Source organism: Notamacropus eugenii, chromosome 3, assembly GCF_028372415.1.
Source record: "Notamacropus eugenii isolate mMacEug1 chromosome 3, mMacEug1.pri_v2, whole genome shotgun sequence".
In the NCBI taxonomy this organism is placed as follows: Eukaryota; Metazoa; Chordata; class Mammalia; order Diprotodontia; family Macropodidae; genus Notamacropus; species Notamacropus eugenii.
Genome location: NC_092874.1, coordinates 421,049,837 through 421,068,613, shown reverse-complemented (window position 1 = coordinate 421,068,613; position 18,777 = coordinate 421,049,837). Strand labels below are relative to the sequence as shown.

General features: G+C 39.4%; 1 protein-coding gene across 3 annotated transcripts in view; it reads left to right on the top strand.

Annotated features, from left to right (window-relative positions):
• The window catches only part of ACVR2B (activin A receptor type 2B), a 90,566-nt gene extending 85,612 nt beyond the window's left edge, over positions 1 to 4,954 (top strand). For all 3 annotated transcript variants that reach the window (XM_072598206.1, XM_072598204.1, XM_072598205.1), the window contains exons 9-11: positions 367 to 505; positions 764 to 894; positions 2,746 to 4,954. In XM_072598206.1, the coding sequence (XP_072454307.1) occupies positions 367 to 505; positions 764 to 894; positions 2,746 to 2,940 (465 nt within the window). In that variant the 3' untranslated portion in view covers positions 2,941 to 4,954. The remainder of the gene's footprint in view (positions 1 to 366; positions 506 to 763; positions 895 to 2,745) is intronic.
• The last annotated feature ends 13,823 nt before the right edge of the window (positions 4,955 to 18,777 follow it).

The following is an 18,777-nucleotide window of genomic DNA, read 5'->3' as shown; positions in this document are numbered from 1 at the left end:
TCAGACTCAGGCAGAGGGAGAGTAGGCAGAAAATATAGATCATTTACCTAGTAGCCCAAGAAAAAATTAAATTAAACATATAAGTTTTGTTCCCCCCAGCAAACAAAACACAGACCATAAAACACAGACCATTGAAGTCATTGAGTTCCAACTTGCTCATTTTACAGATATGCAAAAATGACTTGTTCATCTCTAACTAGATAGCCAGGTGACAGATGGGATTTGAACCCAAGAAGTTCTGACAATACAACCATTCTTTCGTCCACTAGGTCGCTCTCTGTCCATCCTAAGTCTCCTTACCGCGGTCCCTGTAGCATACCCTCTTTTCCCTTCTCACCCACTACTTTTGTGGTCTATCTAATGTAGGTAGGAACCAGGCGGTACATGGCCCCCGAGGTACTGGAAGGAGCAATCAATTTCCAGAGAGACGCTTTCCTGCGGATTGATATGTACGCAATGGGGCTGGTACTGTGGGAGCTGGTGTCGAGATGCACAGCTGTAGATGGTGAGTGTCTGAGGACCTGTGGATGGGAGGGATGAACTTCATCCTGCTTGGAGCTCCCTGACTTCAAGGACCATGCCTTCTTTACACACCATGACCTGGTTTGGTGGCCAATACAACGTCATGCCATCCTAGTGTTGGGTCTTACGTTGTTCTGCCAGTGGCTATGGTGACAGTGGCATTTAAGGTAGGGATTGATGGGTGCTGGTGTTTTCTCTAGGCAAGAACCATGACCCCGCTTTTGCTCCCTGCTTTTTGCAGGGCCTGTGGATGAGTACATGTTACCTTTTGAGGAGGAGATTGGTCAACATCCATCCCTGGAAGACCTGCAGGAGGTGGTGGTCCATAAGAAGATGCGGCCTGCCTTCAAGGATCACTGGTTGAAGCATCCTGTAGGTGTCTGTTCCTTCCTCTTCCCTCTTACTCCCTAACCCTGTAGTCCATTCCCAGATATGGGGAGAGGAGAGGTATCATATTTTATGAATTCCTGTGCCTTAATCCAAAAGGTTTGTCTTATTTTATCAGGGTAGGGATAAATAGCATTGAGTTGCTTCTAACTAAGGAGAGGATAAAAATGAGTATACAACTTTATATGCAAAATGAGTATGTAACTTTATAGTAGGAAGGGCTTCTGATTATAAAAATTCATGGTTTTCTAAATTATTTCTTCATAGCATATAGAGCTGGAAGAGACCTGGAAGATCTGTTACGCCAACCCCACACTAACTGATGAGGAAACTGAGCCCCATAGGTTAAGTGAATGTGACAGTGGTCACACAGGAAATTAATGGCAGAGCTAGGATTTGACCCAGATCCCCAATTCCAAATCCAGTGTTCTTTCCACTCTGTCCTAAGGAGGCAGAATTAATTGTAAATGAGTTGGGAGCGAGTTCTTTGAAAACTGATTACTTTCTGAACATTGATTTGAGCTTCTTTCTGGGCCTTCTGACCTTATTGAGTCTATAGAAAGAATGTGTTTGGCTTTGGTTTAGCCAAGATCATGTTGGTCATTTGCATTTATCTCTTAGCTCAGTGGGTCTCTCATATCTGTGTGTGTTTTAGAGAGATAAGAAGATGGTTGCTGTGTTTCTTGTGTGTTTTTTTCACTCACATCTTACCTCCCTCACAGTTTCTTTTCTTTAGTAAGTGGAAGAGAGCCCAGAGGAAGATGACTGATGCTAAGGCAATTGAAAACTGTGTCATAGGAGAATTGTTTGAAGGAAATTAAACTGTTTAACCTGGAGAAGAAAAGATTGTGGGTGGGAATGGACCTGAGAGCTGTCTTCAAGTATTCGAAGGATTTCCATGAGGAAAAGGGATTGGATTTTGTTCTGCTTTGGCCTCAAAGGTTGAAACTAGGAGTGATGTACATTGAGGGCAGTTCCTCAGAGGGGCAGCTTTTGGATTGGTGTAAGGAAATACTCCCCAAGAATTAACTTTGCTCAAAATTGGAGTGGGCTGGCTTGTTGAGGAACTAGTGAGTTGTAGGTCTCTGCTACCTCTGTGGAGGTTTGCAAGCAAAAATTGGATGAGTATTTGTCCGTGATGTTTTACAGGCGATCCTTATATAGATGCAGATCAGATTAGGCCTGGAGTTTTCTTCCAGATCTGAGATTTGATGAATGTTCCACTGGAATCTGAGGAGAAAGGTGTGTGTGAGTAGGGGAACTGTAGATCCTTCTAGAAAGGTGGAAGCAGGTAGAAGGATGACTGCTGGACTATGTGACTTCATGCCTGCATAGGTTATCTCTGGCCTTTTTTCCCTTCCTACTTCTTTCCCAACAGACTAGATTCTCTTACTTTTCATGGTCAAATCCATCAAGTTTTTAGTTATCTAGGCAGGGGAAAATGCCAGTCAGTCAACAAGCATTTATTAAGTATGTACTGTGTACTGCCAGGAGCTGTGCTAAGTTCTGAGGATTCATAGAAAAGGGGGGGAAAAAAGTGGCACAGATAATACCCAAATAATTTCTGTTAGACTTTGGGGTGGTGGCATTGTTATTGTTTCTGTCTCAAATTTACCTTTCTAATCATGTTTCTCTGGAACTGTTTCCTGAGCCAACGTTAACTGATTAAGGGATGAAGGAAAGAAGGCACAGGAGTTCGTCATTCTTTTGCATATGGGTCATTTAGCAAGTGGATCATCGAGAGTTGACTTTGCATTGACTGACGAGACTTTGTTGGGGCATTCCCAGTGCAGTTCATTTATCTCTCTTTTTTCTTCCCCATCTCTTGCCACGCAGGGGTTGGCACAGCTTTGTGTGACGATAGAGGAGTGCTGGGACCATGATGCTGAGGCCAGGCTCTCTGCAGGCTGCGTGGAGGAACGTGTGTCCTTGATCCGCAAATCTGTCAATGGCACTACCTCGGACTGCCTCGTCTCGCTTGTGACATCCGTCACCAATGTGGACTTGCCTCCCAAAGAGTCGAGTATTTAAGTCCTGGGTCCTGTTTGTCTTTCCAGACTCAGTGAATTTGAAGAAGAAAAACGTTAAAAACAAAACAAAAAAAAGAACCATAAAACCAACGAACACATGAATGCAGCTGCTATTTTATCTTGACCTTTTTATTATTAATTATTATTATAAATATTATTATTGTTATTGTTATGTTTTGATCGGATCAATTTTTACCAGCATATTGTTCTACTGTATTTGAAAACAACGGACATCTCAGCAAGCATTCAGGTCCCGACTCGTGAATGCAGAAACGGTGTCCGTGCCGCAGAACCTCAACAACCTCGTTTTCCGTTTGTGATTCAGTTTTTTAGGTTTTTCTTTGTTGGTCTGTTTTCTCCGCAGAACATCTGTGACACAAAGAAACCCATCTCCCATCTTAGGAAACATAATGCTGCAAACTTTGGAGGAAACTTTAAAGACTGTTACGAAAGACACCTTTCTCAAAAAAAAAAAAAAGGTGTTCCTTCCCCAGTCCACTCTTCCACAATCCCCCACCCCCTTAAAAATTTTTTTTCCCTTTTTTAGACAGCTTCAAAAACAGCAGATGTGTCTTTTACGGATCTAACGGGTGTCATTGTCATGGAGGAAGAACCAGGAAGAGGATGTTAACTCCTGGGATATGGGGGTTGAAAGGAGGAGGTTGGTGCTGGGGGTGGGGTAAGGAAGGGGGCGACGTTGGACTTTGCAGCATTTGGAGAAACATCATTTGTTATGGAGCTACTTCTCAGGTAATCAGTAAATGAGGGGAAGGACATTTTGGACACAGAGCATTAATAGCAAACGCAGAATTTGGAGAAAGCCTTTCAGAAAGCCTCACCTGTTCTTTGAGTACATAGGCAGCACCGCTTCTTACTTCTTCCATTGTCTTAGACTTGGATAGAAAATGGGATGGGAAGTAAAAGGAAATCAGATTTCTCTCCTCCCTCCACTCCAACCAACTTCCAGATAAAATTCACTCTCATTTGAGAAATTTAGTTTTTTGCTCCTCTAAAATTAATCATTTATATAATATAATATTCTTTTTTTTTTTTTTTTTTGTTAAGAAAAACCCTGTTTTTAGTTCAGGGACCTTGCCTCCTCCAGGAGAATTCAAGGAATAGCCCTATAGGGATAAATAATGGCACAGCCTGAACAATGACTTAAGACCATTTAAAGAAATACAATAAAATTGCTAGCTCTTTAAGGAGAGATTTTTATCTGGAGGAAGGGAGAGTGACCTGGGCCTGTGGCCAAGGACCGACCATAGGACTACTTCAGCACCCAGGAAACATCAGGATGACAACAGATGGGAGGGAGGAAGAGGGAATGACTTAAGAGCAGCCACCATGATGATTTTTAACATCTTTTTTTAAGTGGCTTGTTGATAGTGGCTTTCTCTAAACTCTGTGATAAAACTTTGTCTTAAAGTGGTGCATATCTTAAATACCGTTATTCTATTATGCCATAAATTTGCTCTAGTCAGTGAATGTTCCTAATGCTGCTGATTCAACATTTAAATATTTTTTAATTTGCAAACATGCAATGTTTTAAAATACACATGCATATACACACACACACACACACACACACTCACACACACACGCTACGTGGCTTCCGAGGTTTAAACTGAAAAGAAAAAAAAAATTAAAACTTCACGACCACAGACCACCTCAAACCAGAAATACCTCAGAATTTTCTACTTGTATGAGTTTTATTATATATTTTGTTGTGTTGTCTTGTAGTAAGTATATTTTAATGTATGTTGGCTTTTATGACAAGGGAGTTTTAAAAAAAGAAAAAAAAATAGAAAAAAAGTTCCAAAATCTTTTAGGAAGTGCTACCATTTTTTTGTTTGTTTGGTAATGACCCATTGTAAATAACTGTGTCCGGTTGAAGATTGATTGCCTGCTTAAGGGATCCCTGGGCATTAGTCACTCTTATTTGCGAAGGCTGTTTCCATTTTTTGTTTCTTTGGTCTGTTTTATTAAAAGACAGTACATCTTTTTATCTTAAAGGACGGCAAGTTTGGGTGTGCGGAATGGAGAAGTGATTTTCTTTCATTAGAACTGACTTTCAGTGAAAAATAGCCTCCTTTAAAAAAATCATTCTTTGGCATTTTCTTCATGCCTTGATTATCAGAATGAAAACTAACCCCATTTTTCCCTCATACTAAAAAAAACAATGTAGCTCTTGGACCTACTAATTGTGTGCATTTCAACAAGGGGTTTCACTTTAAATGACGCTTACGAGAAATTACCAGAGGAGATAGAATAGGATAGATAGACGTGTGGACAAATAAATGCATGTCTGTCTTATTTGTCATAAATACCCATTTATTGTGATTTCGAGGCTATCTATAAAAAGCTGTCATTCTAGGAACTGTGGTTAAGTAGTTTCCTTCAGCTCACTCGTTTGCAAATCAAGGCATTTTTGATTGCGCTCCCGTGTTCACATGCATGTAGAACACTACACACATATCACTGAACTTATGATGAATGGTCTGCGCCTGAAACAGGATCCCTGAAGGGGATGTCTTGAGGAAGGTAGGATGACTGAAGAGTGCTTTTGTAATGTGGTTGATTTGGGGCTGGTAATAAGGATTTTATTTGCTCTGTGAGTATATGTCTACACAGGGGCTTGTGTATGTCAGTAACTCTTGTGTTAAGGAGTTCCATGGGGGTGTGTGACTTTACTTCCTTCTACCTTTCAATATTTTCCTCCTCTTCATCTCTAATATTACAAGGGTTTGAAATACGGGCCAGTCAAGGTTGTTTTCAGAGTAGGGTGTGGGGGTAGGGTGGGGAAGGTGTACTGTCTTTTTTTTTTCCTGTTAGGATCTCCATGTTGTTTGGATTTTTTTTTTCATTCAGAATTATTCGTAATGGCTAAAATAGTCCTTACAGCAGTTGCTTTTTTGAATCTAATTTCTTTAAAAAGCTTTAAAATATTTATTGAAAGTGCCATATGTAATTTTTTTATCTTTCTCTGTTACTCAGTTTCAGTCATCTCAACCTTCTCATACAGAAGGATAAATTAAAACACGTAAAACAATGTAGCTTCTTTTTACTGCAGGGAATTATTAGGTTACAGGTCCTTGTCATCAGACACTGAACAAATAAGACCCTCGGGTGTTCTCTGGCTTTAAAGTTTTATGCAGGTGGCTTTCAGCTCTCTTTTCCTAAGTGGTTTTCAGCAGAATCCATGAAGGTGATTTAAGTGATAGCGTCTGATAGTGGTTGAATCAGAAGGGCAGTTCCCTGAAAGTAACATGGTGGAGCCTCCCTCTGTGGCCTTGGTAAATGGTCCCTGCTGACTGTATTGAGGAAGGTTGGTTTCAGCAGTTGCTAAAAAAGGAAGCCTTTGGGATTTGTCAGTTGTAACACTCCTGGTGTTGGATGAAGTGGTCTTTACTCCTGGACTTATCCAACTTGTTCTTTTGCTGGTCAGAGGTTCAGATCTGACATTGCCACTTTATTTGACCAGTGATACAAAAGTCGCTCTTTGCAATAATGACATTGGTCCAGATTTGGACAATTAGTTTGGTGCAAAGATAATATTGGATTATCTACCAATGCTGCAGGTCATGAGATGAAGCACTGGGAAATGGTATCTGGGTGTTTTGTCCTTCTAACGGTCTTTCTCTGTGTGGTAGCAAGTTGCTTCCCTCTGACCCAAAGTCCCTATCTGCATTTCCTCCATGAAAGACTGACTACATAGGGGTGGGGGGATTCCTTCCCTCCTTCTTCCACTGCCTTGTTCATAAAGAATTTTCCTGACAAAGTTTATCCCTGTGAGTCAGCACTGAAGTGGTAGGTAATAGGGTATAGAATGAGGCATACATTTTCAAACTTGGCCAGTTTTTGGTTTGTTTGGCTTGACTGGACTTAATCTTTACAAGGAGGGTTATGTCATTGTAAAGTGACAGTGATATATATTTTTTAAAAAGCATTCATAAAAATTATTAAAGGAGTTTTGTCTGACTTCTAATTTTAAAGAACCCCAACCAGTCTTGATATTTTAGTGCACTGACCCAGACATCCCTGAGAACTTGAGAGTAGGGGCCTGTCCTGGCCTTAGAGAGAGGTTTAAGTGAAGTACATGGGATAAAGTAAGCAGACCAGAGAACTCAGTGGTTCCAGGAATAAACATTTCTAGGCTAAAGTTCTTCAGTTCATATCATCTTATTATGAATTTGGAACTTTGGGGGAAATTCTGGCCTGGGCAGCTCCTATTTGTGATGACATTTCTGATGCATCAGCACTCAGTTTTCTAGCACTGATGATCGTATGGCAGGAGCATCTTAGAGCCCAGCAATCCCAGTTAAGCATCCTTCCTTTGTGATTTACTATGTAGGGCCCTAGGGGAAATTGCAAAATCCTGAATTGGGGGTAGGGTGGGGGACAAAAGCTAAGATACTGTAGAGCATGGTGTCTCAAGGTAAGGTCCCTGCTAGAATGGTCAGTTCTCATCAGTGATAGTGTGCTGTATCCCAGATCCTAGGGAGGCAATTCATCAGTCAGCTCTGTGGGCGGAGAATGTGACTGGGGATAGCAATCTTGGTGGGTAAGTGTTCAACTGACACCTTAAAAAAGGACTCTGAATCATTATCACCATCACCGTTAGGCCAGCACACACTAGTGTTAATGTGGGCTCAGGCACTGTTGCCAGACATGTAAAGCCAAGGCCAGTGTGAGGAAAACTTGGCTCAGACCCTGGTACAGAGAGGATTCCAGTGTGGATACACCCTTGGCTCATCAGGCTTTCCTCCTTGTTTTACTGTGATGTCAGCCTTATTTCTACCCAGGGTTCTAAGTTTCTCTGTTTCTTAGTGGCATTCCCAGACTGAACTCCTGTGGCCTATTGTACCAGTCCCCCAACTCTTTTTTTGATCAGGAGTAAATCTACAAGAGCTCTACAGCTCAAATACAAAATTATCCATCTCCTCTGCCATGACCACACATTGATAGAACCTAGTTCAGTGTCATTATTTGATGAGGGGAGTATCCAGTGCTGATCATTATAAAAGGGCTAGACGGCCACCTCATTCCTAAACTTTTTAAAATAAGGCAAGGGTCTTCCACCCCTCTAAACATTCTGGTAATTTCTTCCATCAACCTACTGAATTAGACCAAGCAAATTGGTTAACCAGCTAATAGAATTACTCATTCTGCCATGGCACCTTCTTTTCCTGGTCACCAAGGTCCCACTGGAGCAGATGTTCTCCATGATAATGATGAACCATGATCACCACAGACTTGTTTTATCTTGGGGAGCTCCCCTTGCTGAGTGCCTAGCACATCTGCAGTTCCATTCAGAGAGCATTTTTCATAACCTCTCATCCAATGAGAGTGAAATTGCTTTGTCACACACAAGAGGTATAAATGGGTAATAGAAACGAGCCTGCAAATAGTGAGACCCATTTTGTACTCCCGTCCCTGTTGGAAATTGAATGTTTATTGTTGTTTCACTTTTGTTTTCTCAATATGGGATTTGAGTGTCGCTAGCACTTACTGGTAAAGCATAAATTTTCCATTGGAAATTTTTTGTTAATGTCCTATTGGCATATCTATCTAGGTTTTCAGTCTTGCAAATGAAAAGCAAATAACCAGCCTCTCATTTTAACTTTATAGTTAACTTACAATTTAATATGGGCCTAAAAAGTGTTTTTGAAAAAGGTCCATAAAAATAAATCCAGTTTAAATATCTGCTTTTTAAGCATCCTGGGTAAATTCATAAGGACTAATACTTGGAAAGAAAGAAAAGACAGGTTACATTTTAATGTTGCTAAATCTATGGGTCATAAACTTGTTTTAAGAAATGAGTACCAATATTGGAAAATGAAGGTTGCTTATATGATTTTTCCATTTGCTCTGCATTGATTATTACTTATCCTAAGAAAGGGACTGTTCCCAAGGCTATCCTAACGAACAGAACCGCACAGTCACTTCTATGCCGGCATGCAATTAGAGCTATATATTTGACGGGAGTTTTTAAACATTCCTTTATGTCCAAAAGGGATAGCTTCTAGTCCTTATAAATCAGAAAGTCCTGTATTCAAGCTGATGGTTCAGAAGAATTTTAAGTCAGGATCTTCTTGACTATTTTGAAAAAATGAGCACACTAGTGCAGGCCCACTAATTCAAGGGACACATTATGTTGGTATTTTAAAATATTTAACCTTCCCTTTGATTTGGGTGCTCAGGAATTTTTTAATAAACTTGTGGACGTAATTGCCACAACCAAAGGGAAGCATATAAATCTGCCCTGAAAATAGAAACCCTTTTTTGGGATATGATGGCTTAGTTTTTTAGGTAAAGAAAATGAAATTTAAAAAAAAAAAACCCTATCCACAAGGTTTAAATTATCTTTGAATTATCCTTGTTGGTTTTCCAGAAAATGATTTTATTGTATTATTAGCTCTGGGGTCCTTGACTTAACTACAAACAAAATACCAATGAAGTAGTGGTGAAATTTAGTGTTTTATATTTTAAACCCATTTTGAATGGAGTTTTAATTCAGTTTTGACAAGATTTTGAATTAAAATATTCTTCACTCTTTGGATTATTGCCAAGAATTTAACATTTTCTTAGTACAGCATCTTCCATGGATGAATGAAGACTTTCTGCTAGGAGTAGCTCCATCTTGTCCCAGGAGTGCCAAAACTAAGCACTTGTATATTTCTACCCTACCATGCCCTTCCCTAGGAGAGATGATCATCTCTGTGTTAAATTAAAATATCTACCTTTTGATATATCTCTTTTGATTTTCATGAACTGTCCCTTGCCCCCAGGGAGTATATCTAGATTAGAGGGCATTTTTGAGACTGATCAAAGCTTTTAGCAGTATGGTCACTTTTTAGTTTGTTTTTCATAATAAGCTACATAATCTTGGGTCTTTCTGAATTCTAAGGAAAGAGACAGTTACCTTGTTGATAGGAGATAATTTATTTTTTGTGAAGAAATATACACATTTCTTTCCCATGAATTAAAAATCAAATCCTTTAAATCAGAGCTGTCAAACGCATGACCTACAACACAAGTGCTGTGTGAACCATGTAACTGGAAAATATTTGACAAAATAAGTTAAAAAAATACAATAAAACATAGATAATATCATATTTTAAAACTAATATGCAGCCCACAGGCATCTTGATATATGTATTAGTAGTCGCTATTTCTATTTGAGTTTTGACAGCTCTGTTTTAAATGATCCCACAAAGCAGAAGCTAGGCTAGATGGGGGAGAAAATGTGAACATTATTACAAAAGGCCCTTCCTTGTATGTTTGCCATGGTAGCACTATTAGATAGGACTGTTCTGCTAAGTGAAGTTACTGGCTAATGTAGGCCAAGGTGCTGAGTACTTCAAGACCCTTGACCCCTTCTCCCTTACCCTCGAATCACTTTTGCATTCAGAATATTATTTAGAAACATTGTAAATAAAAGAGTAGGTTATATAGAGAAATGACACTTGAAGTTTTACTTTAAAGAATATATATCTACATATATATTTAGTTACATAAACTAGCAAGAATTCTACACCTTGCGGATTGTTTTATACCACAGATTATTTTTATAAAGTCTAATGTGTTTCAACAAGAATGATTTTGTAATCAGATCAGCTGAAAAATATACCTTTCAAAGTATGCACTAGAGAAAATCAAAGGTTCAGAACTTTAAAAAAAATTAGCATTACACTCTTTGGGACTACAGTCTGTTTTAATATAGTTTTATTTGGCCATGTTCAACCCCATAGAAAACTCTTGTTTGATATAACATAGTAATTGTGACTGAAGGGTATGTGCAGGCGATACGGAGAAGAGTGGAAGAAGATATCTCAAATTCTTAGTAGCTACAAAGAGCAAAATGAAATTAAGATTTGCCAATTTCAGACCAGATGTTTTAATTAAGGACTGAATTGTTCTAATTAGGCTGTGTACATTGATCAAAGTTGATGGAAAATTACCAATTCTGACAGTAATAGTGGTTATATTTGCTACTCGGATGTAATCTGTAAAGAGATTTAGCCAATGGATTTAGAGACATCTCTCTGAAACTTGTTGCCCCTAGAAGGGCACAGGAGCATTATAAGGTCAAGATTTTAGAAGACTTACAGATTTATCCACTTTCTGAAAAGTTTAGTTTCACTGCCATATTAAAGGGAAGCTTTTAGTTTGGGCTTAGGTTTTTGTGATGAGTGGAAGGGTTGATGTGTATGCTTTGGAGTTACAGTAGGGAAGGGGTTGGGAGGGAGGGAGGTGTCCAGTATTAAAACCAATATGGAAATAACTTTCCTTTTTACTTTAATTGCAAGTTCTGGATCTGTTCTAGAACCCGTGCTTCTCTGCGCTCTGGAGTGGAAAGTGTCCTGGTTTGGGCCAAGGTTACGTATACTCTGAAAGGGTTTTCCTGGAGTCCCTCAGGTTCTCAAGTATACATGGCAGGTGCATCATCTTAGATGGGACTTACTTCTCTAACATTTCTGGTTTGAGATAAAACTGTACACAGTTAGCAAGAGAAAATATTTAGATTCAGTCTATTGAATAATACTTTGTAAAAACAACCTGCTGTTTTTCCCCCTACACATTTCCACAGTAAAATAATGATTTTGTGATATCTAGCAACTTGCCCTAGAATGTAATTCAGTGTGCCTTTATTTTCCTCCCATGTAAAAGCAACTGCTGTAAGCTTTTCCTACCTGTCTTTTCAGATTCAAAATTCAATCTCACCCTCATTTTCCCCTTGTTGTTTCTGGATACAGTCTGTGATCCAGGTATTTTAAGAACCAGTTACCTCAAACCTTATGTTGAACAGTGTTGCTCTCTGAATTCTCCTTGATACCACAAAATTGTAACATACACAAAAAGGAACCATGCTATATTTGGGTGTTTGGGAATTTCTGAATGGAGTTATTTGGGTTTTTTTCTCCTTACCCCAAGGAAAATGATTCCCAAGGACTGAGGAGGGGGAAAAAGTTTCCAATATTGAAATCAGAAGGGCTTTTGGGCTAGACCAATAATAACAATGGTGGGTGCTTCAAGAGAGTTAATTAAAGTGCTTCCTGTTACTCTGCTAATTCTGTTTTCAGTATTCTAAGACCTAAATAGGTAAAATTATTAAATTGGCTAGTTTTGTATATAAATTATTATTTCCAAAGCTAAGGGCTTTGTAGCAAGTTTTCTGTGATTAAAGCTCAAGTGTAGAACATTCCTTTAAAAGGTTGGGTCAAAAGCTCACCATGTACATAATATATAACACAGTGCATTCTGGAAAGAAGTTTGTAGCATTTGTCTCTGTGAAATGAAGCCTTGTGGGTTGTAGTTGTTTTGTCATTTGATTTTATTTTTAACCAACACAGTGAATTTACATCAATATCTGAATTCCAGACGTAGGGGTATCAGTCAAACCCCAAATTCCAAAGTGGTAACTCAGCAAGTAACGGAGAGCTACCTGGTTATGTTGTTGAAGATCCCCTAGAGCAGCGAGATCCTGATCTCAATGTTCCCTGGGCAAAGCTAGTGTGGTGAAAAGGGTGTTGGGAATCCTGGCTTGACCCCGGAACACTGATGAACCTGCCTTTTATTGAACTATATAGGTGACTGTTTCTATATAGGTGACAGCTCCTAATGGGCTGGCCAGAGAGCACTGCCACCAAGTCTAAAGACATTTTCAGCCAAACAATTTCTCCTTAAAGAAATACATCCTCAATCTGAATATGACCAGTTTGAAGGGGGGAGTAATATGGGTGGGGTGGGAGACATCCATTTTTATTTTTGAAACATTGGTGTTCAAGTCAGTGTTGAGGGTTAAGTCTGTAATAATGAGAGTTACAGGGATTCTTCAGTAAACCCTTTTAAAAAGTATTAAAACCTCCCAAGAAATGAAGAGCTTTATTTTTTTAAATGCCAGTGGCTTTTTTTTTCTCTCTTATTTTCTGACATTGTGTAAAGATGAAAAGAATGGTTCTTGGGAATTAAGGGTGGTGATGGCTGCAGGTTTAGTGACATGCTCCTTATTTTAATTCTAAATGCCATGAATCCACACAGTGCCATTTTTCAACTGTCCCAAATATCTGCTTCTGAATTCTACATGATTGTAATGGTAGAGGCAAAGGCCTATTTCATCCTCCCTACATCAGTGAATATATTTCACATTTGTCCACAAGTTTGTCTAGTTTTATGCAGTACTGCCAAATTTACCCCAGTTTCATTTGATGTCAGTTCTTGTGGAAAGAGCTCTCTACATGCAACATGAAACAGTTCAACAACACAGCATGGTACAATGCTCATGAGATGGATTTTGGAACCAGCATTTGGAACTGACATACCTCTCTACATTTGCCATTTTAAACAGTTACACATCAGTTTTCACCAGCTGTTTCTAAATTTGTGCTTTATTTGAAAGAAAAAGAAAAAAAAAATCCTAAGACTTGTCTAGCTTAGTATATGTATGTCAGTTTTAGGATGGATAGCTAAGTCTTCTTGAGCTATGTTCCTCAACTTGTATATAAAGAGTCTATGTGTCAGAGTTCTGCAGTGACCGGCTTTTCCAAGATTCAGTTGGACAGATGAGTAAGCTCTAAAGATGGGATCAGTACATGATTCAGAACTGCATTTGAGTATAGCAAAACTGAATTGAAGAAGCTTTTTCAAATGGTAAAACTAATAATGACTTCTGGTCCTTGGCTCCAATTCAGTAAGTACTGTTTGTATACCAGGATATGTGAAATGTACGTGTTGTAGGTTATATTTCACTCGTAGCTTTGAAATAAAAATTTTGTAGACCAGAGATAGCTTGTACTACTGAGTTAACAAAAGTTATTCTAAAGTATCCTGTTAAAGAAAAGGAATATACAGAGTTAAGCTTGTTGCTGTTACCCCCTTTTGGATTGAAAAAGTGTGCTGATTTTTAAATATATATATATTATATATATACACACACACATAGAAAATGGCCTAAAGCAGACATCCATGTATTGCAGTTGCAAATGGAAGAAATTTCAGAAAGGACATTGTATCATAGTTCCTACATTTGCAGTGGTTCTTTGTTCTCCTTTTTACTGTGGTAATTCTAGAAATGAGTATCAAGTTTGAAATGAGATCTGCCAAGTTGGGGCTTTGCTGCACTGGGTCCCTGAATAAACCAGTATGAATGTAGTCTTTGCCCTGTGTGAAGAAGCAGCCACGCCCCAACAGAATAGGAGAAAAACCGTAGAAAGAGCGATTTCAAGTTTATCTTTTTTGTATATGAAAATAAATGGTAAATTAAAAAAAAAACAACCCAGCATTCTGTGTTCTTTGTTCATTACAAGAAAATGTAGACTTCCAAGGAATGACCATGGACATTGTAAAGGGAGGTGAGTGCACAGCGGGCGTTGGGGACTGGATGCCTCTGATCCTGAGATGTGTATCATTCTGAGGTCAAAAACTATGTGTTCTAAGGATTCCCTTAGAATAAGGCTTCTTAGAGGAAGAGAGGCTTTTCCTGCATCCTGGAGGGAAGAACCTTGACCTTGTAGGGGAGCAGACTCCTGGGAGTCTTTGCATGAGGGCTCTGTCTCCTAGTATCTCTGATGCTCTGTCTTTGGAATACCCTGAGTTGCCACGCTTTGCTGAAACAAAACTTGCCAACTCGTTTTTATGACAATAAGGGAAGAGGAAAGGGAATAAGCCTTTATATCGTGCCTACTATGTGCCAAGTGCTTTAATATAATAGCTAAAGTTCATTATGTTGCACTTGTTATGTGCCAGACATTGCTAGGTGCTTTATACGTGGCTCATTTGATTCTTACAACAACCCTGAGAAGTAGGTGCTGGTGCTGTCTCCATTCTGTAGTTGAGGAAAACAGGCAAACAGGGTAAGTGACTTAAAAGCTAGTATTTTACACTGTGGTTTATGGTTTGCCAGGTGCTGTACATGTATTATTTGATACGATCTTCACAATTTTGTGAGGTGGGCACTATTATGATCCCCTTTTTACAGACTTGAAATTGAGAGAGCTTCAGTGATTTGCCTAGGGTCACACAGCTAGGAAGTGCCCAAGGTAGGATTTGAACTCAGATATTCTTGACTCCCAAGTCCTACACTATCCGCTTTGCCTACTGGCTGCCTCCTTTTTATTTAGTTTCAGTGACTTCACAGAATTCATTCTTTTAACAGCTTGGTATAGAAGTGCAAATCTTAGCATTGAAGTCATTATGCTGACCTGGCAGTATGCCTTTTGGACCCTGAAAACTGAAGTGGGGGGCGGGGGAGGAGTACCAGGCATAGGCTATCCTTTGGGGGTACAAGGTTTATGTATAAAGGTACATGGAGAGGTTATCTTTTAATACTGCTTTTTATAAAGGGACATTTCTAATGCCAGAAAATACCGTCCCCTCCCATAGTACAGAGCTAGTTCTTTTGTGATAAGTGAAGTCCCAGGTGTTTAATTAAAGCTCCAAACCTCTGATGGACAGCAGTGGTTTTTAAGACCCAGTTCGGGGAGCACCCGTCACTCCACTTTTATTAAATACCTTTCTCTGTACCAGGTTCTGGTTAAACTCAGGATACGAAGACATAAATGTAATAATCTCTGCTCCCAAGGAGCTTACGTTCTAAGGAGGTATATGTGTGCAGGCATGTAAAAAAAAAATACGCTGAATACAAAGCAACTTGGGAAGGAAAGGCACCAGCAGTTAAGGCTTTGTGTTGTACAAAGCTTCTTAAGCTAGGGTCCATGAACTTAAAAAAAAAATGTTGATAACTTTCAATTCATTTCATTTTGTTTGTAATCCTATGTATTTTATGCACTTAATACATTATTCTGAGTCCATACACCTCACCAGACTGCCAAAGGGGGGTCCAGGACGTACAAAAAAGGGTTAACCCCTGAAAGAGAAAGTGGTGCTTGACTCAAGTCTTCAAAGAAAAAAGATTCCAAGAGAGAGTTGGGAAGTATATTTCAGACAGAGGGGACAACAGGACAAAGGCAAAGAAATGGGAGATGTACTATTAAGTCAGCTAATATGACTGATTTGTAGAATGTGTGGAGTCAAAGACTAGAATAGAAAGAGGTCAGGTTATGAACAGATTTCTATCCTCAGTAGGTAGAGTTTATCCTTGAGACAATAGGGACCTTTGATGTTTATTGAGTAGGAGGATGACAATTAGACTTGTATTGGAAGAAAATCACTTTGATGGGTGTGTGGAGAATAGAAAAGAGTAGGGAGAGACTTGAGGCAGGGAGATGAATGAGGACGGCATTGCAAGGGTCCAGGCAAGGGAATAGTAGCTGGAGATAAGGCAATTAACTGAGAGATGCAAAGGTAGAGAAATGGGGCAACTAATGTTTAGAAGGAGTGAGAGTGAGGAGTTGAAGATTAGACTAGAGTTGCTAATCTGGATGACTGGAAGAATGAACTGCCTTTGATGGTGCAGGAACGGTAAGAAGACTGGTAGATTTGGTGGGAAGGGTAAAGTCTTCCAGATAAGTTGAATTGCCTACAGGAGATCCAGTGGTAAATGTCCCATAGCCAACTGGGGATATGAGACTAGACCTCAGAGACTAGGGCTGGATATGTTGACCTGGGAGTCATCTGCATAGCAATGACAACTCATGGAAGTTGGTGAGGGCATAGAGACCACAGAGAGACGGTACCTCGACAGGTACCCACATCCACGGGCATGACATGGATGATGAAAAAGCAGGCTTGTCCAGATTCTTGGTTGTGAATAGCTACACATTTCTTTACCATGCCATAGAATTTTAGAACTAGTAACCACTCCTTTAAATTTGGAAAGCTAAGTTTGGAATGAAAGGAAATGACATTTTTATAGGGATCAGTGGAATCTTAGAGCCCACATTCTCTCAGGACATAATCAAAATTGTAAATATATGTACTTTGATATTAATGGATGATTGATTTTTAAAATATTAAGGGAAGGTTGGGATGTTGGAGTCCATTCTGTTCCTCACCTCTGATAGCAGTTAGATGGCTTCAGGTCTTAGAATCAGGAAGCACTATGTTCAAATTCTCCCTTAGACACTGGCTGTTGAGACACAGGGTGAGTTACTTAACCCCTTTCAATCTTCATTGCCTTATCTCTAAAATGAGAATAAGAAAATTTCCCTCATAGGTTTGTTGTGAAAATCAAGTGAGATAATATGTAAAGCAGTTTGCAAACCTTAGAGAGCTCTATAAAAGCAAACTATCTTCATCATTATCATCATCACCTTTGATTGGCAGCTGAGGCTGCCATTGTCCAGCTGAAAGGTGATGAGGACTTGAACAATAGGTGAGTAGGAAGTGGTGGATAGATGTGAATTATTTTCTATTTCTCATTTCATTTTCTACTCTTCCATTATCCATTCTTGCCTGCTCATGCCTTGTGCCCATTGATGGCACCCAAGGTGATTGCTAGCTCCATGATGAAATCTAGAACTCAAGAAGTTGCTCCTGTATGCCCTAGAATCGTGAGGGTCTTCTCAAGAACTGATGGAAATTGAATTTGCTGACTTTTTATACTTATCTACTTTGTGTATTTTCTCCAAAATAAATACTGCTTTTCACAAAATAGATGCTTAATAAGTGGCTGTTAAGTGAACCTTCTCAAGATCCACATAAAGTTACCAACATTGCCCTCGGCCCTTCTTTGACTGGACATTTTCTAGGTCCTTTACGACCTTCCTTATCCTTGAAGGGAGGGCATCCTGTGCTCCGATACTCCCTGACATCATCCTGCAGCCAAGTCCTAAATTTAGTTAGGCTATAGCTGGGGTGGGAACTAAATCATTTCTGAAAAAGGCACTTTGCTTCCCTCCTCAACAGTCTGGCAAACCTGATCTAGATCTCAAGAAGTTTTCTATAGACTCCATCTTAGACTCCCTTCTCTAGTCTTTCTCCCTTGGTGATGTCTTCATCTCCCATGGGTTCAATTAGTATGTCTATGGAGATGACCTCCATATTTACATCACCAGATTAATCTCAGGAACCCCAGTCTTGTGCTACTAACTCTCCATTGGACAGCTCTACCTGCATGTGTCCCACAGGTATTTCAAAATCAACACACTATGCAAAATGGAATTCATTACAAGTCTTTTCCACCACCAAACTCATCCCTCCTCCAAACTTCCCTATTTCTACTGAGGATCTCATTATCCTGACCACCCAGTTTTGCAAAATTGGAGTCATTCTTGATTCCTCCTCTCTCGCTTCCCATTTTTGATCTTGTAAGTCTACCTACACAGTATCTCTTGTATCCATCACTTTCTCGGTAACCACCACTGTTGCTCAGGTGCTCATCTACCACTTGTCTGGCAATAACCTCCTGATTGGTCTCTCCCTGTCCAATCTAGTCTCCACATAGCTAACAATTGGTATGACTAAAACACAGATCTGTCCATATCACTATCCTACTTAAAAAATTTCAGTGAGTTCCTATCACCTCTAGGAAAAAAAGAACCTAGACATCATCTTTCATGAAATTATCCAGGAAGACTGCCCTGATATTCTAGAATCAGAGAGCAAAATAAATTATTTGAAAGAATCCACTGAAAACCTCCTGAAAGAGATCCAAAAAGAAAAACTCCTAGGAATATTACAGCCAAATTCCAGAGTTCCAAGGTCAAAGAGAAAATATTGCAAGCAGCCAGAAAGAAACAATTCAAGTATTGTGGAAATACAATCAGGATAACTCAAGATCTAGCAGCATCTACATTAAGGGATTGAAGGGCTTAGAATATGATATTCCAGAAGTCAAAGGAACTAGGATTAAAACCAAGAATCACCTACCCAGCAAAACTGAGTATAATACTTCAGGGGAAAAATGGTCATTCAATGAAATAGAGCACTTTCAAGC